This window comes from Euprymna scolopes, chromosome 29, assembly GCF_053919585.1.
Source record: "Euprymna scolopes isolate OS-2025 chromosome 29, ASM5391958v1, whole genome shotgun sequence".
NCBI classification, from domain to species: Eukaryota; Metazoa; Mollusca; class Cephalopoda; order Sepiida; family Sepiolidae; genus Euprymna; species Euprymna scolopes.
The window spans coordinates 6387997-6411292 of NC_136510.1; the positions used below are offsets into that span (position 1 = coordinate 6387997).

Genomic DNA, 23296 nt, shown 5'->3' on the forward strand with positions numbered 1-23296 from the left:
TGTTTCACAAATGCACATGCGTGAATCGTTCCCATGACATATCTCTTACATTAAGAATAAACAGGTTTGAAAACATTTTTTAAAGAATGTGTCACGTTGGCCTAATGGTTATCGTACTTGACTCACTGTTTTTAGGTTTTGGTTTCGATCTCAGCTTGAGAATTTTTTTTTTTTTTTACTTACAAGAAGTGAACCGAAAAAAAAAACCATAATACTCGCATGCACATGTCTCGGTTTCTGTATGAATTAAAATATAATATTTATGCGTATTTTACGACCGGGCAACGCCGGACAGTCTGCTAGTTGTAAAAAAAACAAAAAAAAAAAAACACCAACAAATCGAATTCTGTGTGAGATTAAATTGTTTTTTTTTTTTTTTTGGTCTATCTTGTTAATAATTGTCCAGTCCAGTGCAATAAAACAGACAAAAAGATTACTTACCAGTAAAAAACATTTTGTATATTCAATTGTTTTTAACAAACAAACAAACAAAAAAATGACCGTTTGCTTTGAACTGATTGCGTTTTGTAAACTGTTTCTTCTCGTCTGACCTTTTTCCCCCCTTTTTATGGAGAGAAATTCTAAATTCTGTTATTAATTCCGGAAGAGTAAAGTCCAAAACGTGTGCATATTGGCAAAGCCCTTCCCAAATTCGAGGATAATTCTGACAGATTTGCTGCCGACGCTCAATTATTTTTAGAATTTCTTTGAAATGTCAGCAGATCAAATTCAACCATTTGTATGAATTGATTGAACATTTTTTAGGAGAGGGGTGGAAATGCATTGTTTTTAAAATTTATTATATTCTAGGACAGTTTTGAAACACACACATACACACATATATACACATACATAAAGTTCATACACACACGCATATCTATCTATCTATCTATCTATCTATCTATCTATCTATCTATCTATAATTATATCAATGCGATTTTTGTGTGTCTGTGTGTGTGTGTGTAAGTTCGTTCCTTATAGACTCCGAAACGGCTGAACAGATTTTCTTAAAAATGTACAGAACTTTACTGTATAAGTCTGGGAGTGATCTTAGTTAAGTTCTATTTCAGAATACCCCCGATAATTACTGATAATCGATCATCGAAACCGTTATTTTAATTTATCTATCATCGATAAAGCCATTTTTTCCATGTTGTTGCTTAGCAACAATGATAGAACAACGGGACATGAAAATTCTACTGTGGGTAAGTTGATAGCGTGTTTTTTTTGTTTTGTTTTGTTGCATGACATAGTCTGTAGGTTCAAACTCCGTACGTAAATTTCTTTTTTTTTTTTTTTCATTAACTACAAAGAATTTTATAAGATTTGAAAATTTACATATTTTTTTTAGCAGTGCAAAAGTAAATTGTGTTTTTGTTCTGGAACGTCCATTGAACAAGCAACTGATCCTGATGAAATTGCAAAACAGTCTACACACATATTTAGTGAATGATTCAGAGTTTTCTTATATGTCGGTTTATCAAAACAGCCAAGCACAAGTAGTATGCCCGGCAACATAAGGAATTTTTCAACACAGTTGACTAATTGTAGAACAATACAGCGACAACCACATAAATTCTTAAAATGAATAGATAGTCGATGTTGATGTTGTTTCTTTCGCATACGGTTCAAGAAATCATGACCCCCAAAAATCTCGCCAAAGTAGTTGGTTTTGAGCTGGAAGAATAGCTGCTAAGGGGACAAATAAGAGAAATTGGATTATTGCTAGCACGTTGCTTCCCCTGTGTGGAGGGTACTTTGATCAGTAAGGGGTCAATATAACTGAAATTTATTAAAATAATTTTAGGATTTCATAAAAAAAAAATATTGGAATTACCAAAGATACAGATCAAAATAAGCAGAAGAAAGGCATAAAAGATAAAAGCAACCCCTGAGCAAGGCCGTGTAATACTGCTAGTATATATATATATATATATATATATATATATATATATATATATATATATATACTAGTAGGCCACCCAGCATTGTACAGTCGTAAAATATGCTTTAATATGATATTTTGATTAATGAAGATTTCATATTTAATATTATACTGGCATTTCAGCCCAGCGTTGCCTGGGTGTTTGGATGTGTATGTTGAGCAAAAAAAAAAAAAGTGGTAGTAAGAAGGCAGGCTCGAACCCGTACAGCAAAGGAGGAAAAGAACGGGGTAAAATCTAACGTTTATGCTGTTACGACCACTGCCAAACCGGAAGCGACATTTTTTAAAATTAAGGCTAGACAATCTAAAGGAGAGGATAACTTTAAAAAATGTGACCCCCCCCTGTAGAAAAGTGCCTAGTTGAAGGGGAAGATATTAGTGTTTTTAGCCAATTTTTCGATATTTGTCATATGAAAGGTCGAACTTTAAAACGATACTGATCTTGGTAAAATCTGTCGCCTCTATTGAAAGTTTAAGGCAGACATGCAAACAGACATACATACATACATTTATATATTGGTAACTAAAAATTTTCGACCCAAACTGATGAAAAAGCTTTCCCTATATCTGAATACCCTTTATGTAAAATTTCAAATATTTAGACTAGAAATTGTCTGAGTAATTTGGAAGAGACTGCAGAGGTCAATTTTTTTAAAACTTTGACCCCTATTATGACCCCTTAAAATTTATTGTTTTGGGATCAAATCAAGTTATTAAGTTAGATCCATGTCCAAGGAACCTATATCTAAAATTTCAAGTGCATAGACCCAAAATTGTTGGAGGAGTTTGGTAGAGTTCTCAAAGGTCAAATCGTTGAACTTTGACCCCTTAATCGCCAAATTTCTGGCCAAAAACCGATCACATCGATTTTCCCAAATCTCAGTACCCTGTATATCAAATTTCGAGTCTGTAGACTAAAAATTGACAGAGTTATTGCGTAGGGAAATGTACATAGACACACAGATACACAGACACGTTCACTTTTATAGATACAAGAATAAAAAAGCATTGGAAATGCAAAAGGATATAGGGATAGTATGCCAAAAAGTATACAAACAAGATAGCTATGAATGGCTAGGCACATGGAAATAGAATTGCATCCAAAGTATAGCCCTATAGCTTTTCTCCAATCTTCATTCCGTGCCATCATTACGGTTGTAAAAAGCTATAGGGCTATACTTTGGATGCAATTCTATTTCCATGTGCCTAGCCATTCATAGCTATCTTGTTTGTATACTTTTTGGCATACCATCCCTATATCCTTTTGCATTTCCAATGCTTTTTTATTCTTGTTAATTAGTATTTTTACTTACAGTCTTATTTTTAAACTTACATTCATGATAGTATTGTCTTTTTTAGGAGGCGGCTCATTGCCGCCTCCATTAGTAGCAGGTCGCTTCCTGCTGGGTTTTAGGTCTTTGGGTTTTGGGCCTTAGGAGTTGCCTCTTGGTCCTCCATCGGTTCTATATTACATAGAGAGTGCTACCGCCTCTCTGATAAAACAGTTAGAGTATTATAAAGTTCTAAAATGTTCATACCTTCACTATTAAATTTTTCTTGGTTCATTCTTTGGCGTTTTGGCAAAGATTTGGCAGTTTTTGATATTTATATTTATAATAGTTTGTACATGAGGCAGCTTTTTTCCCCTTGGGATCCCTGTTATACCATGCTTTTGAGTCAGCACGTGAGGCAGCCTTCTTTTTTCTGGTTCTTTGTTATAAAGAGCAAGTGAGGCAGCTTTTTTTCCCTCGGAATCCCTGTTATACCGTGCTTTTGAGTCAGCACGTAAGGCAGCCTTCTTTTTTTCTGGTTCTTTGTTATAAAGAGCATGTGAGGCAGCTTTTTTTCCCTCGGAATCCCTGTTATACCGTGCTTTTGAGTCAGCACGTGAGGCAGCCTTCTTTTTTTCTGGTTCTTTGTTATAAAGAGCACGTGAGGCAGTTTTTTCCCCTCGGGATCCCTGTTATACCGTGCTTTTGAGTCAGCACGTGAGGCAGCCTTCTTTGCCTCAGGATTTGCATGATACTTAATTTTTATTATTTCAGCATTTTTCTGATAGTATTCTTTTTGCTCAGATAATACCTTGACTTTGTTTTTTTCATAGTCTATATTTCTCTGAGCTTTTTTACTACGTGCTGACTTTGGCATTTTTTATTAAATGTAAACATAACACTTATGTGTATCTTACTATAATATCACTTATCTTATAGCAAGACAACTCTCGTAGAATTGAGATACTGCCCCGTCACCAATAGTTAAAGTGTGGAACGGTATATACACCAATAGTGTAGTTGTTATCTTTATATGAAGTCCTAATCAGTGACAGTGTGAGGTTACTTGGTTAATTTATTGTAGTTTATTTTAGAAAACTTACTTGCTTTTATTAGTAGATTGTGTATAGTAGCCACAATATCTAGTTATTTTTGTGGCTAGGGCTTGGATTTTGATTCTTTTTGGTCAGCTTCCAGTGAGTTCTTAGAAGATGACTTTCTTGCAGTTTCTTTTGCAGTTAATTTAACTTATTTCCTTTGGCGTTTGGTGAGTTCTTAGAAGAACTGGTCTGATCTACTTTTCTTAGTGAGCGAAGAGATTCAGCTGCATTTAACAATGGTTGCTATAGTGTATTTTTGCGCATGCGTGAGAATTTCAAGTTTCCTCCTTATTTTTCAATAGTTTGACAGTAGTCATGTGTCTTTCTGCCAAGAGCGACAGACGTCAGTGTTAGCCATGATCGTCTAGAGGTTAGGACCCCACGTTATGGCCGTGCTAACCTAGGTTCGAATCCTGGTCACAGCATTGACATTTTGTACATATTTTACAGTCCAAAATCTGAAGAATTATTTGTTTTTATAACATTGTTTTTTGACGTCGTACTTGCTGATAGGTTACTCTTATAACAATTTTGATCAACTGAGATAAAGATTTCGTGGTTTCATTAACGCTGGTGGGTTACTGTTTAAAGAAAAAACCTTAACGTTCACCTCAAATATTCAGCGTCCAAGAAATATAGGCCACTGGCAAACTGGAACGTCTGTGAGCATCCGGTGTATTATTTGGAGCTGTCCCTTTTGAGAGAAGTTCCGTGTTCGAAGTGGTCTGTCTACATTGGGTATATAGTGTTTAAAACTTGTTATTACACGTAATCTTATTTAATTATGGAGTTAGCTAAAAAGCGATGGGTCACTGCACTTCTCCGTGTAAAGAGCAGTCGATTGATGCTTGAACTGTTGTCAGAGACCGTTCGTACACCGAGATACATCGTCCCAAAAGAAAGAAGAAAGCAGAAGAAGAAAGAAGAAAGAAGAACAATTGGCCATTTTTGTACCCCTTTTTTTTTGCTCTCTTTTGGCATTTTAACCGACGTTCTGACACTCGCTGGATTCGTAAGACGCTTCTCTGTAAGAATATGTGCTTTTTGAAACTTATATGTTGATTTTAGTTGAGATTTGGATAGTTTTGTTTTGTAGGTGTATATAGGCGTGTACGGGCCATCCCTATATAGAGAGTGCTACCGCCTCTCTGATATAGATAGATTGGACCCAATATAAAGTAATTCTTTAAAAAGTAAAAAAAAAAAAGACTTGTACGCCATCACCGAGAATCGAAATCAAAACGTTTAGCTTATGATTTACTTTTTCCTTTGACATTAATGCCTGAGCTATGAAGACATGTTTGCAGCATGGCTAAAAATGAAAACACAAACGAATAGTTTTTTATTTAATTATTTGGATTATTGTCCTCATCTTTTAGTTGTTGTTTTTCACAACGTTTCGGCCAATTATTCCTCCGACCTTCGTCAGGTTAACTGCAACGGGATAGGAATGTCGAATCCTCCAACTACATCCACAACAATTGCTGCCTTCAAAAGCTGTTGTCATCTCATCACGGTTTGGTCAACTAATCCTCTAACTGGTTTTGGGTGGCATTAAAACCTCTATGGAAAATTGTGGATTTATAAGATCAAAATATCCAACCGTGATTGCCCTTTGGGGCCTGTGGCGTAGTGGATAGAGATGCAGGAATATCCAAGATTCCAAGTGAGTATTGTCTGGAGGTAGCGGTTTCAATCTTGCCCAAAGTCGGTCAGAAGATTAATTGACCGAACCGTGGTGAGATAACTAAAACTACTGAAAACAGTAATTGCTGTGGATGTAGTTGGAGGATTCGACATTCCTATCTCGTTGCGGTTAACCTGATGAATGCCAGAGAAATAATTGGCCGAAACGTTGTTAAAAAAACAACTAGAAGATGAGTGTAATAGTCCAAATAATTAAATAAAAAATAAATTTACTCATCTCCAAAATAATTCCAAAAATTAATTCAATGAACCAATAGCTATTACGTTACACATGCATATTCGTAATGCCGTCGTCCAACCATCACCTGGCAAATTCCATTTCTTTAATTTGCACCGATTTTCCCCAGCTAAAATCCAAATATAAAGTTCCATATGATTTCGAATACCCTATAAATTAAGTTTCATGTCTGTTGAACAAAAATTGACTGATGAGTATGGTAGACAAAATTTTTTAAGCAAGAATATACACGCATACATAAATATATATAAGAAGGAGGTTTGTTTTTACTATAACCTTTTTACACAAATATTACGCAAGTATAAATCATGGAGAACATCTGCATGAATATAATTACACGTAATAGTTAACTAAAGATGATTATCCCATAAAAAAACCCGAAAAAACTAAGAGAGAATTAACTAAAATGAGTGTTTTAAAGAATATGCAAATTAGCTAGATCTTTTGCTAGTGAATGCAATTCCACGACTCATATATAACAAAGTTGTATTCTCTTTAAATAAATAGAAAAAAGGTTTTTTAATATAAATATTAGTACACACAAAAATCCCAAATTTATAAGATTATATATATATATATATATATATATATATATATATGAGAGAGAGAGAGAGAGAGAGAGAAGATGGAACAATAAATTGTTGCCTTAGAAAAAACGATATGATTCCATTTCCGTTTTATGAAAACCGATTTCCTTTTTTTGTTGCTGACCATCTACTAGTTGGTCAGTTGTGTACAAATCCCAAAAGCGATAGGAGCCTCCTATTATGTCTGAAAGCGAAAGTGACAATGTTCAACAAGCGAGATTGGAGATGCACTGCATGTTTTCTACCGATCCAAATTATGACAAAAGGACCATTGCCATCACCCTCAAAATGCATCGCTGGATTGCCACAAATAACAGGGACGTACCCAGGGTAATGAAAACAAAGTTTCCAACCACTGTTGTGGTCTTTGGTGTGGTTTCAAGCGAGGGCCACATCATGCCACCTCACATCTTCAAAATCAGCTTGAAAGTCAACACCAAAGTGTACCTGGATGTGATGAGGAGCATTGTGATCCCCTGCTGCAATCAGGTGGTTGCTGGCAGACCTTGGGTGTGGCAGCAGGATTCGGCGCCATGCTTGGCTTCAGAAGGAGTGCTATGACATTTTGGTACCCTTCTTTCACTGGCCCCTTCTCATATCTACTACATAAATCAAATTACCTGAATTGATTTTTTCAATAAAAGTTTTAAAATAAATCTGTAGTGTTTATTTCTTTAGGGCGATAAATTTATCGTTACACTCTGCATATATTGTTTATACGAAAAAGCAGAAAACTAGAGTGAAACTGTTTGTTTTGAATTGAGCCAAATTACACCTATTCACATTCTTGCCTCAGACAAAAAATCTTTTTTGTAAACCAGTGTAATTAGTTACATGGTCTCTCTCCCATGAGTAAACTCTGTCTCCCTTAATAAAACCTTGAAAACTCAGCAAATCTTCATTGTGTTCATGCATGACTAGTTTTGTTCGGCTAGCTAAAAAGAGAAGTTGTCAACAACTAATGTTATGTATATGTTTGTTTGGTAATCATCTAGCGATTAAAATGGACAGTTAATTCATTTATTAATGAATACGAGACACTTTGTTTTTATAAAAACAGACTTAGTTTATTTTACGACATTTAATATACACACTTCAACACAATGACGGCGTGACACGGAGCATGACGGTAGGACGTGAAACCAATATAGACAAAATCAGCTGTCCGTATGCGTCGTATGCAGTGCACGAGAGTAGAAATAGGGACCAACCTATCGTAAATAGAGTTAGTATGAGGTTTGGTAGCGGGAAGGAAGAACAGGAGAGAGGGAATTGTTTAGGATGGGTTAGAAAAAAGTGGATAATTATCAGACAAGAAACGACTGTGAAAGAAAGAGCAGCACGGATAAAAACCCTGTGTAATGTAAAGAAATACTTTTGTTTTATTGATCGCTCACTTGCGAGAGCGTACAAGTGGAAGTGCACATCTGTAAAGGCGGACACATGTGATTTGATTGCTCACTGGTGAGAGCACACGTGCAAATCTACACGTTGACGAAAATGACCAAGTGCAAAGTTTCATTTAACATTAAACTGTTACACCTGGAACATCAGCCGCCTTACAACATAGTCCACCATGAATTCATTAGGGAACCATGTCAAAGTTAGCATCAACAAACAGTAATTTTTTTTGTTACTTGGGAGTCACTACTTATCAAGGCCCGAAAGCCACTCGAGGATAAGGGTTAATGAATGTAAAGTAGTAGTGTAGTAATCGTTAATAGTGTAAATTCGGTAGAATTTGATTATTTATGGGGACAGCTCAACAAAAATTTGTTTACATTGGATTTGAAGGCTACCATGTTGTATTCAACTGGAAAGCTCCACAGGTGGACAGTTCCGGGAAAAAAAGCTTTGTTCATCGAATCTGTGTTTAGATTTAAGCATAGATAGAGAGAGGAGAGAAAATTGTTGATAGTGGTTGTAGCTAGATGAGTGTTCTTTTTGTGAATGTTATTGTTGTAATTTTTGATTGGTAAAATTTAGACTTAATGTCATGTTTTGTAAGAGATATCTTTCTTCATCAGGAACAAATACATCTTTTACCGTTTCTCTTGTTTACGTTTATTCTTGTCTTGCCGCGATCTCTTTTTTTTCTTTCTTCTACCTGTTCTTCATTTTTTTTTCCGTTCTTTTTCTTGGTTTTTAGTTCCACAATGCTTTTATCATCCATTTCTCGGCAATGTGATAGTTCCAGAACTTGTTTTTTCTTGGCGGGATTTTCAACCATTTTCTGTTCAACTCCGTCTGTTGCAGGGGTTCTCAACCTTGCTTGACGCACCCCTTTCACTATTAGTAAGAATACTCCCCCCCCCCTCCTCACCTTTCCAAGATTGCCTATCTCAAAAAGTGCACTGTGAATAACATGCAAATTTTACCAAAAATCTTTTTACTTTTTTTTTTCAAAATAGATTTTACATTTATAGCTTGGATTTTTATAATAGAATTTTACAAATTTTATGCAAATTGAAAATATTGATTGCTGTATAAAAATTGAATAAAATTATAATAGTTTTTTAATTTATGATAAACTATTTAACAGGCCAAACTAATGTAACAAAAAACAAAAAAAAAAAAAGTTCAATATGGCAACAAAAATATTTTAAATCTGCAATTATATTATTCAGAAGAAAGCAATTAATTGACAAAATGTGATTATTTTTTCTTAGCCAATTCTGCGATACATGGCTGAGTGCTTGAAAGGGCACAATGCAGGTCATTTTCTACCTCTAATCTACTGCGCTACTTCGTTTTAAGCTTCATTATTTTAAGAGCATTCCCATGGTGTTCAAAAAAAAAAAAAAAAAAAAAAAAAATTGTTTTTATCTTTGTGATTTTGCAAATGTTGATTCATCTTTGCTGATTTCAAAGAATCATTTATCAAAACTTTACTACAAATAACAATAATAATTGGGTTATAAAATAAAAGCAGAACGTACCTTTTCATATCTTCTTCACATCTCTTGACCTTGTCGGCTACCCTGGAACAAAAGCTCATAGCAACAATGCAAGTCTCATTCTTTAGACAATTAGGACTTTATTTATTTCATGGTCAAATGTTGCGCCCCTGTTCTCCGCCTATCCTTAGGAGGGTGGGAATCTCTTGATAAATTGAACAGCAAGCAAACAAAAAAAAAAAAAAAAAGAAAAAGAAAATCGCTGCATGCTGACTACTTGGCCAACCATCCCCAACCTTGCAAGAGGAAGTCCAGTGCCGAGATAAGCAAAGCACATATAGCACCTCGAATTCCCAAATGGTCACCCATTTTAATACTGACCAGGCTCAACATTGCTTAACTTGGGTGATCTAACGGGAACCAGTGTGCCAATGTGATGATGCCGTAATTGACAGCAAATAAATTTTTAAAAAATGTCTCATAAACCGACATAAAAGTGTGACAATGGTCAACTGGTTAACGATACAGAAAACCTGTTGGGTTTTCCAAGTTCGAATCCAGTTCATTTGATAGAAACACGCTTATCAAACCCATACTTGACCTTGTGTCTAACTTCCTGAAAAGAACTAACATTCCTGTAAATGTTAACTCATTGATGTCATCGGCCGCTAAAACATGAATTGAACATCACGTAAACAAAAATTCAGGTCGGCAACTTGGCCGCGCATCAAGCTCAGAGTGTTGAACTAGATTTTATTTACTTAACTATCTTCTTAAGGGGGACATTGTAACATGTACGCTCGAACATGTTTGTTACAGTTCAAACCTCTCCCAGATCATTGCAAAGGAACAACCAAAAAGAAAAAACAAATTTGACTCAGCTTTTCTTTCTGTTTTAACAAAAGACATTTATTACCGTTACTTTCCAAACAATACCCGTTTCTTCTTCTTTTTTTTTTTACTTTCATTTTGTTTTCCATCTCGACACCAGCATGTCCACCATAGGGACAAACGTCCATCTTGCCCGGCTCCGGCCATTCCTCATCTTTGTCTTTACACGTCCATATTTCCCTGCCCACCATTTGCTTCTCATCGACCACGTGCTGTCCTCTTTTCTTTTTCTTGTTACGCAAGCCCGTGTACACCTTCTCATTTGCATACATGCTCAAACGGCCACTGTTGTTGCACTGCTAATACCTTTGCTAGTTATCTATTGTTCAGCTGCTGCTGCTATTTTCATTGCTTCGTTACAAAAGTAGCGTCTTTACAATTATCAGGATTTTACATGATATGTGGCATCACTAAAATTCTGGCAACAATATAACACCAAATCTTCAAATCTTTCTTAATTCATGCAGTTAAACTAACCCAACTTTTGTATGGTGTTCTAGCTGATCCTCTGATCATCTTGGATGAACAATTGCACTTGCAAAACTATCTCTACATTTTACTGAAAAGGAATATGTAACAGTGGCAAACTAGATGGAGTGTTATTTGATCCAATATTGAACCCAAAGAGCTGATTTTTAGATGAGTAATTATCACACCAGATAGGGGAGATGTATAAGAGGAGGTGGGAATTAGAAGATGATTGAAATAGTGACACGGCAAAAGACAAACCCGAAGGATAGAATGAAGAGTTTGTTTGTCCTTTGAAATGTGCGTGTCCTTTATATCTCTATTTCTCTTTCTGTGAATAACGTTTCCACAAATAAAAATAAAATCTATACTAAAAATGTGAATAACATATCCACAAATAATAAAATAAAAAAAATATACTAAAAACTACGGTAAAATAAAACTAGTCGTGTTAGAATTAACATATAATTGACAGCTTCATCCGGATTCTGTGTTGCTTTTCAAACTAGAGGCAATGAGTTATTCAAGCAATGTACAAAATGCTGAAAGTCGTGTAAGAATTAACAAATAGTGACAGCTTTGAAGTAGAACTACATCAGGATTCTGTACAGAGTCCATTGCTTTTCATTTTTGCCTTAGATGCATTTTCAAAAGAGTTCTGTATGGGTTGTCCAAAAGAGATGTTCTATGCGGATGATTTATTATTTGTGAAAAAATAGGAAGTCTACTTAGAAGAATACAAAGAGTAAAAGACTGAGAGTGAGCATCAACAAGACCAAAGTGATGGAAAATTCCTCAAAAGAAAAAAAAAGATCTGCTGCTCAATTTATAGCAAGAGAAATAAGGGTTTAATTTTTTACGCACAACAAATTATATGATGCCAAGTGGCTGCTACTGATTCTCTATTTGTGCGATATAGGCACGTTATTCAAGTGATCTGTGAAAATGCATAACCAGTCACAACCAATGGTTGCCTCTGATTTTATATTCCATCAACCTCAGCACATGTAAACAACAAAATTAATTTCATTCTTGTAATTCAGCCATAAAAATTTATATGAAATTGCAAATCCATTTTTTGGCAAAACCTCGAAAAACATTTATCAAAAATAAAGTCTCGATTGTTTTTAAAACCTAAAAAAATAAAAATTAACACGAAAACAAATCTGCATCAAATAAAATTAGTTGTGCCTTAATTTTGTGTATACAAATCATTAACTCATTTGAAACAGCATTTCGTTAAATCTGAACATTCCATGTGTAAGTTTCAAAATGGAATTTCATTGTTAAATGGACACAGTAAGCATATATCTTTAAGCGGCGCTTCTACAGAATTGGGACGAAATTTTGTAGTCGACAAATGGAGTTTTTACATCAAAAAACAATGTTTTCAACTGATTTTTTTGTCAATTCTAATAAGTTACAATGGTAGCTTCCAAATTAAGCAGTCGAAATTACCTGAATATTATTGAATTATTAAAAAAAACTTTGTGTTAGCAGGTGAAAAATTTCCGCCATCTTGTTTAAACCAAAACGGAAAATTACCCCCCTTTTGAATTCTCCTGTGTTTTACGATCGTTTTCATCAAATTTTTTTTAATAAATAATTTTCTATCTGATCGATTTTCATAATTTTGGGATATAATCATCTTAAAAATATGAGGAATACGTAGATATCATTGTTTTCATGTGAAATTCAGTTTTACGATTTCCGAAATTTCGTCCTAATAGTGTAGAAGTACCCTTTAAGCCAATAGTTTTGCAATGGTGTTGAGCAATTCTTTTTTTGTGTAAAACTTGTTTTTTTGGCGAGTCAATTACACCAACACATTTTTTAATCTAAGAAAAAACAAAGGTTTCACTTTAAAGAAACATTGATGCAATAATATTTAACAAGATTTCATTTTTTTTTCTCATATAAGTAGAAATATTTATTTATATACAAATTCATTTTTTTTCTTCACTTTTGATTCTGCGAAGAATTTCTGTTCTACAAACATTATCACACACGCACACAAAAAACGGTGCAGTCAAGTTTACGTTTCTTTTTACCCTTCTCTCCATAAACAAAACCTGATCCAAGGGAGGTAATTTCTAAAAAGCTAAAATAATTAAGATGAAGCCATTCATCAACTGAAGATCTTTTTCCGTAAATAGTCAACTTTTTCCGTCCATTCTGTAAGCGCCATGGAATTCCAATCAAAATATGGAATCTGAAACAAAAAAAAAAAAAATTTTTTTTAAATAATTTTCTTGTAAATAATATTAAAAAAAGTTTGCACGGGTTTTTTAGTTACCAAAATAAAACTTTTATAAATACAGATGACATAAATAACCTGTAATTTTAACTATTTATGTATGGCAAAAGCACGACTAATTGCTGCTGCTGCTAATTTTTTTTTTTCAATTTTTTTTTTTTTATTCAATTTTCACCCCAAACAAGGCACAGTGCCACTTTGAAGCAGGGGGCTACTATTAGGGACTTAATTAGCGGGGTCATTATGAAGGGAGATGAGTAGAAAGATGTTTGTTAACATTACACTTGAACTTCTGCATATCATTGCAGTTGGGAAAGCAGAATCCCGGAAGGGAGTTCCAAAGACCCGCAGTTCTGGGGAAGAAACTATTGGAGTAAAAGGCTTTCTTGCACCTAGGGATCTCTACTGTAAAGGGATGAGACTTAGTAGCTTGTCGGGTTTGTCGGGGGTAGTTACGTCGGGGAGGTACAAGTGTTTGCAGTTCGTCAGAGCATTCACCATTAAAGTATTTGTAGAACAGGCAGAGGGATGCAACATCTCGTCGATGGGACAGAGGCTGAAGCCTAGATGACAGTTCAGGACCTATCAGGTTGGCGACTCTCTTTTGAACCCTGTCCAGGAGCGAGAGACAAGCAGCAGATGATTCGCTATTCAAACAACTTCAGCTTGTCATTCGAGCAAACTGCTTTCAGGCAATCTGAGCATGTCAGCACAAAATACTGTAAATATTTCTTGCAGCATTATTAAAATAAACAAGGAAACAAATAGATGAAATAAAGTTGGGTTTTACGCTGGGGCAAATTACTACATACAACACAATCACGTTGACACGCCTGTTCTCATTAGATCACCATGTGTAATGCAAGTCCTAAAGACGGGCTTAAATCTAATAAGCTGAGAGAAAGAATCAATCTGGACAGAACAGTAGATGTTGATGGTTATATTGAAAGAATGAGGTTTTTTTGGCTAGTAGAATAGTTAAGGTAGCAGGGTCACCTGGCAGGGATGGGTGGGTCCAGAAATACATGGGAGTTTTTTCATTTTTTTTTTACTACATTTTCATCCCAAACAAGGCACATTGCCACTGTGGTGTAGGGGGCTACTATCAGGGGCAGCAGCTACTAGGGCACTATGTTGGGATTTGGGCAGCAAGATGTCGGTTCACGTTACACTTCAACTTCTGCATATCAGTACAGTTGGGGAAGCAGAGACCTGGAATAGAATTCCAGAGTCTAACGGTTCTGGGGAAGAAACTACTGCAGTAGAAAGATCTTTTACATCTAGGGATCTCTACTGTGTGGGGGTGGGATTTAGCTGCCTGTCGAGTTTGTCGAGGGTGTCTATGCCGTGGGGGTACAAGTGTCTGCAGTTCGCCAGAGCATTCACCATTAAAATACTTGTAGAACAGTCAGACGGATGCAACATTACGTCGATGAGACAGAGGCTGAAGCTTAGATGCCAGTTCAGGGCCTATCAGATTGGCGACTCTCTTTTGAACCTTATCTAGGAGCGAGAGACTAGTAGCAGATGCACCAGCCCAAATGTGACAGCAATACTCCATACATGGGCGAATGGTGGCCTTATAGAGGTATCGGATACTTTCGGGTGTTAGTAGTTTTCTAGAATGGTAGAGAGCCTACCTTCCTCGCAGCGGCACTGGCAATGCTTTCAATGTAATTGTTCCAACTCATGTTTCCTGTGAACGTTAGGTCAAGCAGTTTGAAAGATGTACTCTCAGATAAAGAGTCACTGGCCATTGCTATTGGTGGCAGAGAAGGTTTCTTGTAATTATTGAAGGAAACCAGTTTAATCTTGGCAGCATTGAATGTGAGTAAGTGATAAGGATGAATTTGAGAGAAAGAGGGATAAATAAAGACCTGGTCAGAGATAGATCAGTGATGTAACGAGTGTGAGTACATCTGGGTCCTTCTTCACAAGAAAATGATTGGCTGGTTAAACTGGTGTTAATATGATTGCAAGAGAGAAGAGTGAATGGTGTAAGTCTAGAAAACCTCTGTCATTACTAACTAGCATAGCGTTACCAACGTTGACCAAGCAAAGAGTCTAATCAGGCATGTGTATGAAAAGAAAAATTATGAGAATGATACGATGGATGTGTAACATGAATTATAAAGACGGACTTACGAGGTGCCTTCAATAAGTTTCCAGACTTTTTTTGTACAGGTATTTAAAATTGTCGTAGACATTTGAAAATTCAGTATTATCGTTACTGCGATACATCTTATGAGATGAATGACGAATGTTTTTATGCTTTTACTAATGATTTAGTACCTATTTACGACTTATATGTTGAAGATGTGGAGGAATGCTATGGAAAGTAAACGTTTGAGAATGTTATCAAGGTGAAAATGATGATCAATGGTTTTTAGGGTTGGAAAGTTACCCTACTTATTTGTGGAAAAGGAATTTCTTGCAATGCATTGGGTGCATAAGAAGAGCAGAGGAATTACTGGTTGAGAAATGATAATTTGTGTACAAGAAACGCAATGAAAACGGATGAAAACTTGGACTTGGAGAAAGTATATTTGTTAGAAAATAGACGGGCAGACACAGCTAATTATCTATTTATCTATCTGTCTTTATATTCATCTATTTAGCGATAAGTAAACAACAGAGAATTTAAAATGTGACATGTTTTTGACATGTATCAAACTTTGTGATCGGTAAATTGCACCGGAAGTATCCAAACTGGGACCGGATGTAACATGTCAGGTGTTCTAGTTTGAATAAACTGAGTTAAGTTTAGTTGAGTTGGAGCCTAGATGCCGAGCAAGATAAATTAAGAGGATCTCTCCATAAGAGAGGTGACGGTCTCCAATAGAGAACCCACAAGCCAAAGATTGGTCGGTCGCTCCATTTCTGCTGACTGGAGGCCTAGGAGTGAATAAACCATATAATAAAACCACACATTCGTCTTGGGTTCCTGTGTTGAAGTGTCTTTGTTATAGCAGGTTCCAGCTTCTCCAAGACGTTCGTGAATCCCCCAGAAGTGACCAGCTGCAGGCAAGTATGTTGTCTTCGTTTTGTGTATTATAGGTTCTGACATGCAAACACAAAAACTAGACGAGGCACAGGCTATTAAGATAGACAATTAGGACCCGAGGACAATAGTTTGTTATATATTACACAACGTACATAGATATGGTCCGTTATGATAAAAACACACGTACATACACAAAACGTACGATTCAACGACAATATAACATATTTGGATAATAAAGCTATTGAGACGTTTTGTTACTTTGGTGATATTATTGAAGCACAGGGAGGAGCAGGTTCGGTGTGTTTGCAAGAATTCGAAATGGATGGAGTAATTTGAGGGAACTTCTGCCATTACTAACCAGCAGAGAATTACCACTTTGACCAAGTGAAGAAGATGATGATGATGATGATGATGATGATGATGATGCCACTATTTAATGTATGGCATAAGGATGTACTAACAATATCGCTGATCTTACCGTTATAGTCTTGTATCCCAGCATCTCCAATTGCCGCAAATATAATTGGGTAGAGCCGAGCAAATTCCGGTTATTCAGGGAAAAGTTCCGCTCCATCAAAACAATTATCGCAATTCTGTTGAGAAAAAAATAATAAATAAACGGAAGAAAAAAAAAAAACATTGATTTTTTTTTTAAGTAAATATTGATGGAGTATATTTTGAAAACAAATCAAATTTTTATTTACTGTCTTTAATTTATGCAAATAAAGGTGAAACACATTTTATGAGAATCAAACGAGGTTAAAAAATTATCAGCAGTGATCGTAGAGGAGGAGGAGGAGGAGGAGGCTTTTAACTTTCAATTCCATTTCTTACGATACGTTTCTATTTTTCTTTCATTGGTTTCTTTTTGAATTCAAAGCAGTCAGTACTTTGCACAAAATTAGAGAAATATTAAACTCATATCTCTTATGACATGTTTGACAACACACACAAATTTATATATATATGTGTGTGTGTGTGGGTGTGTGTATTAACTTTACTCTTTTCTTTCTGGAATGATCTATAAATAACTTATAATATTTATAATTTTTTATTTTTAATCTTATGAATTTAAAATGGAAAAAAAAAACTGTTTCCTTTAGTTAAAAAAAAAATTTTTTCTTATGAATTTATATAGGTTTCTGATAGGTTGTTTGGTCATTTTACACCATTCAATGAAACACGTGTAAGACATACTACACAACCATTAAAATAACATGAATGTTATATAAATATACTTATCGTATTGGAATTATTTACAAATGATTATGCGTGTGTGTTGGGATGATTAATAAGAATTGGAATCCGTAAAATCGTAGCCTAATTTCTGATTCCAAAAACGATTCTTGTAATATTTTTAAAATTTCATGTTTCATTGCTAGTACTAATAAACAAATATTTGTTTAAACTATTAGTCAAACTAAAACTTATAGATCATCGTAACATGAAAATAAAAATGTAAACAAACAAAATGTAAAAAAAAAAACCCCACAAAAATTCAAACTTTGCAAAATTAGTTAAATAACCTTTAAAAGAATGCACTTAATTTTCAAAAAAATGTTTACAAATTATAAAAAAACTTTTTTTTGTCAAAAGAAAAGTTAAACATCATAGTAGCAGATATTAAATCGATGATGAGTAGAAGAAACATAGTGAGTCTACATCTGCTCTGTTATATTTTCATGGTAGGTTCTCGACTGAGCTTTAATCTATGGTACCCCCCCCCCGTAAAAGATTTACAGCAAACACTCGTCTATCTACAACCACTATCAACGATTTCCTTTAATCTCTATCTGTATTTAAAATTAAACGTAAATATTGAAAGCTTCTTTCCTAGAACTGTCCATCTGTGGAACACAATATGACAGGGCTGCTTCCTAGCTGACTATAACATGGCCGTTTTCAAGTCTAATGTAAACAAATTCTTGTTGAGCCGTCTTTGTGAATAATCAAATTTTTATTTAATTCCCACCATTATCAATCATCACAGTGATTCACTTATTAACTCGTGACGTCTGGCCCTTGATAAGTGGTGACTCCCTTGTAAAAAAAAAATGTTGGGAAATTAGAAATTGTTGTTTACTTTACATTACAGTATATGATTAATTTTTCACTTTTATTGAAATTTAAAATTGAAGAAATCCAAAACATGTCATTCTATTTCTGATTCTATACTTTCATTTAAAAACTAAATGGGATTATTATTATTAATAATAATAATAATAATAATAATAATAATAAAATAAAATATTTGATGAAGACCAAATCGGATTGAAAGCTTGCTTCATATTTTTAAGGTAAATAAATGTTTATTTTCAAGTACAAAAAAAGCACAGATCGTTTTTGTCTTTCTTAAATTTCATTTATTTAAATTTGTAATGATATTAAAAAAAGAAAAATGGCATCCTAGATAAAAATTTTTTTTCTTTACCTTTGATAAGCAGTGTCCTCAGATTTCAAAAGTTTTGCGATCGAAGGCTTTAATACTTTCTTGTCTTTATCCAGTATAACTTCATAGTCTTAAAAAATGAAAAGAAAAAAGAAAGTTTTAGGATAATAATAGTAATTGTCCAGAATTCAATAATAATAATGATGATGATGATGATGATAATAATAATAATAATAAAAAAAAAAAAAAGAAGAAATAAAGAAAAATCTGTATTTTGTACATACCTACGATGAAACAAAAATATCATTCCAAAAATCACATAAATTGATCATGTACTTTTTTTTATAAAGAAAATCATTTTGAAATGATTTATGGGAATTTGTAGGTATTACAACATAAATCTTTCAAGTCCAAATTATCTTGAGTTATCTCCTTTCCTGGATATTGTTTTTAACAAATATTATAATTTATGCAAATTTATGATACAAATTCTAGCAATTTTAATTCTGCTGAGATTTAAGACAAGCGCTTATATTTTCATCATTGGCGATTTTTAAGTAATATTTGCAACTTTTCACCTCTTTAAATTTAGTGATGAACGCATTCCAAAACTTTTTTTTTCATTATAAATCTCATTAAAATGTAAGGATTAAAATAAAATTTAAAAAATTTGAGACAACAACAAAACCTTAAAATATGTTTGAATAAAATTGTCGCCCTTTACGAGCAAAGTCATAATAAATATAATATTAGGTTCTTGTCCGGAAGTCCCCACTATGCTATATAAAAAAAGAAAAGAAAAAGAAGAAAAGTCTGTATGATATACGTATCCATAACGTAACGAAACTATCATATTTCAAAAATCACATAAATTGATGAAGTTATTTAAACGAGTAATAGAAATTCGTATGCATTACGACATAAGTCTTGCAAGTTTGAATTGTCAAGTTATCTCCTTTTGTTTCTTTTTTTTTTAGCAAACAAGGAAATCATTCTTTGATTACTCATAAAATTTGTTTTTCTTAATTAAAAAAAAACAAAACTACTTGATCAATTTACATGATTTTTGGAACATGATATTTTCTTTTCATCATGGGTATGTATATCATATAAATTTTTTCCTTATTTCTTTATTTTTTTAATAAAGGGGGAATTCTGGACAAGAACCAGGCCACATTCGCATTATCTGTTTGTGAATTTGCTTCATGCAACTACCAGTGATGATGTCTAACATATCCCAGATTAACGTCACCTTCGACACATCTGTTCTTTTACATGGCTTGTTGCACCTTTTTTTTTTGCAAATAAATTTCATCTGATTGGAAAAAATCTGAATTGTATATACAAAGTTTTTTTTTAAACCAACATAAATTGATGGTACTTTATATAATTGATCATAACTAATGATTACTATATTGTCCAATTGACTACTGTACGCCCTTTAACCCTTATCCTCAAGTGGCCTCTAGGCCTTGATCAGTGGTGATGCCTATGTCAAAGAAAAAAAACAAAAACAAAGCTGCATGCCAAATGAAAACTTGTATCATGCAGAAATAGGTATCCTCACCAAAACTTAGAAATAAAATGATTGACTAGAAGATTGCTTGTATGGCACAATCACGTTGACACACCGGTTCTTGCCAGATCACCAAAGTTAAGCAACGTTGAGCCTGGCCAGTACCAGATGGGTGACCATTTGGGAAGACTAGGCATTGTATGTACCTACTGAGAAGGTTGGGTGTGGGGCCAGCACCCTCATCCTGTAAAAAGAACTCCTCACTACAAAAACATCTACAAAAGTTGTAGATGGCCTATGCCCCTCCAGGGATTCAAGGGCTATGGAGAAGATTGCTTAAAACTTTTTTTTTATCTATTATATGAAGGGAAAAATAGGTGCGAGCACTTATGTATGTCCGCAAAAGGCTTTTTGGGTGGGGGTTCTCGCGTTGGTTAGATTCCTCAAGAAGGTTTTACATACTTCACAGATCGTAATATCTCAGATTCGCAAACAAACATTGTCTCTATCTTTTTTTTTATCGAGTTAAACAAAATTCCCACTGTGCTGTCGTCTCCAGTGTTTGTTTGCCTTTTTCGTATAAATAAAGCAAAACTATTCAAATGTAAACACCAACGCCTGGCCTTCAAGCCAGGTAGTATCTGTTCTGTAATTGGTCCTTGGTCAATGTAGGGGAAACCCTTCATGCTGAGACAATTTATTTACATTTATTTGGATACTGCCAGAGTGCCCTCTTTTTGGGGGAGCTGGTTTTTCCCCACATTAAAAATGACTTTTGTGGAAGGTTTAAAAGCAATGCAGTTTCTGCAAGTCATCTTTTGTTTTTGGTTTGACTACGTTAAATTTGAATGCTTTACACTTCTGGTCGTGTCATGGAGTAACGATAAGATGTCAGATTTTCTTTCACTTTGTTTTCCACCTTCACGTCACGGGTTTGAGTCTGCCTGCCTACTACCAATTTAAAAAAATTTTTTTTTTTTTTACATCTCCAAACACCCAGGCTAATTAAAAATAAAACTCAGTTTTCACGTAGTTTGCTGATTTGCAAATAATAATAAGTACTGAAAGTATGCGTAAAGCAAGGGAGATAACTCATTTTTCATTTAATCAGGTAGAAATGAATGACATAATATCATGAAACTGCAATTCACAAAAATTGATTGAATTAAACTTCTATTCGATCATTTTTTTTTTTAAATTCTTGCTGAGGATACATGCATATATCAAAGTGTTTTCATTTGGAATGTGATTTTCAATTGTGATCAAGCACCAAATTTTCTATTTAAAAGCAAGCCGCCTTTTGAGATGTACAGATAAGAGATGAACACAGAGCAACAGAACGGATCATGAGACAATGAAAAAAAAAAAGAGGAAGGACAAAAATCTGGTGGAGAGACATGTGGCCACAATAAAACAAGATGGAAAAGAAACCAGTGATGGGTTCCTCCAGGAATGATAAAAAATCTGATGAGGATGAATATTATCTGTGTCATTTCCTTTATCTAACTTTGTCTACCTTTTAATCACATCTCAGCCTCCATATAACCTTTCTTGTAACTCAGCTAACACCTAGCATCATTTGCATTTTTTCTGTTCTCTTAGCATATTTTTTATGCTCAAAATATTCTGCAATATTATTTTATTTGTCTGAAATATGCAACGCTTCAGAGTTTTGTCGAGAAGTCTTGGACATTTATTATTCCTGATATTCATAAATGACCTCCCTGATAAAATTGTCTGTGAGATGGGTATATTTGCTGACAACAAGACACAAAGGAAAAATGAAAGAATACATATCCGAGGCAATGGTGGAAACCCTAGAGGAAGACCTCCAGTCTGTAGCTGAATCGGCACAAAAATGGTTACATTCAATGCTGCCAAGACTAAGTTTGTTTCCTTCAATAATTACAAGAAACCTTCTCACCCACCAACGGCTTAATGTTCACAGGGAACATGAGTTAAAACAGATACATTGAGGGCATTGCCATGGCTGCTGCAAGGAAGGTGGGCTCTCTCTACCATGCTAGAAAGTTACTTATGCCTGAAAGTATCCTGTATCTCTACAAGGCCACCATTTGCCCATCTATGGAGTACTGTTGCCACATTTGGGCTGGTACATCTGCTACTAGTCTCTCATTCCTGGACAGGGTTCAAAAGAGAGTCGCCAACCTGATGGGTTGTGAACTGTCAGCTAGGCTTCAACCTCTGTCCCATCGACGAAATGTTGCATCCCTCTGCCTGTTTTACAAGTATTTTAATGGCAGATGCTCTGACAAACTACAAGCCCTTGTACCCCCTTGACGTAACCCCCTCTTCCCGACAAACTTGACAAGCAGCAAAATCCCACCTCTACAGAGTAAAGATCCCCAAATGCCAGAAAGCCTTCTATTTAATAATAATTTCTTCTCTAGAACTACTAAAATTTTGGAATTCCCTTCCAGGTTCCTGCTTCTCCGATTGTACTGGCATGCAGAAGTTCAAATGTAATGTAAACAGACATCTCGCTGCTAAACTCCCTACATAGTATCCCTGCAATTATGTCCCCGATAGTAGCCCCCTACGTCAAAGTGGCACTGTGCCTTGTTTGGGGTGAAAATGCAAATTAAAAAAAATGTGACTGAGGTTTGGATGCACTTCTACAAAATATACATTTTTCTGAATTTTTTTTGAGCTGCAGAGGAATAGGCGACACAAAGTTGGCAGCAAACAGTTTCAGAAAAAAATCTGCATTATACTTAATTACTTTTTTTGCATAAATTAATAAAATGTTATTGTTATATTGCTTTTAGTATTATTAAAAAATATACTACTTTCATGAAATATTTGTTGATTTCTTTCTTTTTTTTTTTTTCGAAAAATAAAATAATTTTTTATCTGACACTGTGTTACAGACTTCCTGTCAACTAGTTTTCTGATTCACCCTTTTTTTAAAAATTAATTTTAACCTCCATCCCCAAATGTATCTATCTTCTACTATTATATAATGGGAACTTTATGTGTGTGAGTTTGTTCCCTATAGACTTGGG

General features: G+C 34.6%; 2 protein-coding genes and 1 pseudogene across 2 annotated transcripts in view; all 3 read right to left on the reverse strand.

Annotated features, from left to right (window-relative positions):
- Positions 1-763, reverse strand: part of LOC145252472 (vitelline envelope sperm lysin receptor-like) — a 28702-nt gene extending 27939 nt beyond the window's left edge. The window contains exon 1 of the mRNA XM_080111895.1: positions 442-763. Within this exon, the coding sequence (XP_079968021.1) occupies positions 442-454 (13 nt within the window). The 5' untranslated portion in view covers positions 455-763. The remainder of the gene's footprint in view (positions 1-441) is intronic.
- Positions 764-10077: 9314 nt separating this feature from the next.
- Positions 10078-10195, reverse strand: LOC145252933 (5S ribosomal RNA; annotated as a pseudogene).
- A 2794-nt stretch (positions 10196-12989) lies between these two features.
- Positions 12990-23296, reverse strand: part of LOC145252473 (FAST kinase domain-containing protein 1, mitochondrial-like) — a 50425-nt gene continuing 40118 nt past the window's right edge. The window contains exons 8-10 of the mRNA XM_080111896.1: positions 18797-18884; positions 16844-16958; positions 12990-13316 (exon numbers count right to left, since the gene is read on the reverse strand). Coding sequence (XP_079968022.1) covers positions 13233-13316; positions 16844-16958; positions 18797-18884 — 287 coding nt within the window. The 3' untranslated portion in view covers positions 12990-13232. The remainder of the gene's footprint in view (positions 13317-16843; positions 16959-18796; positions 18885-23296) is intronic.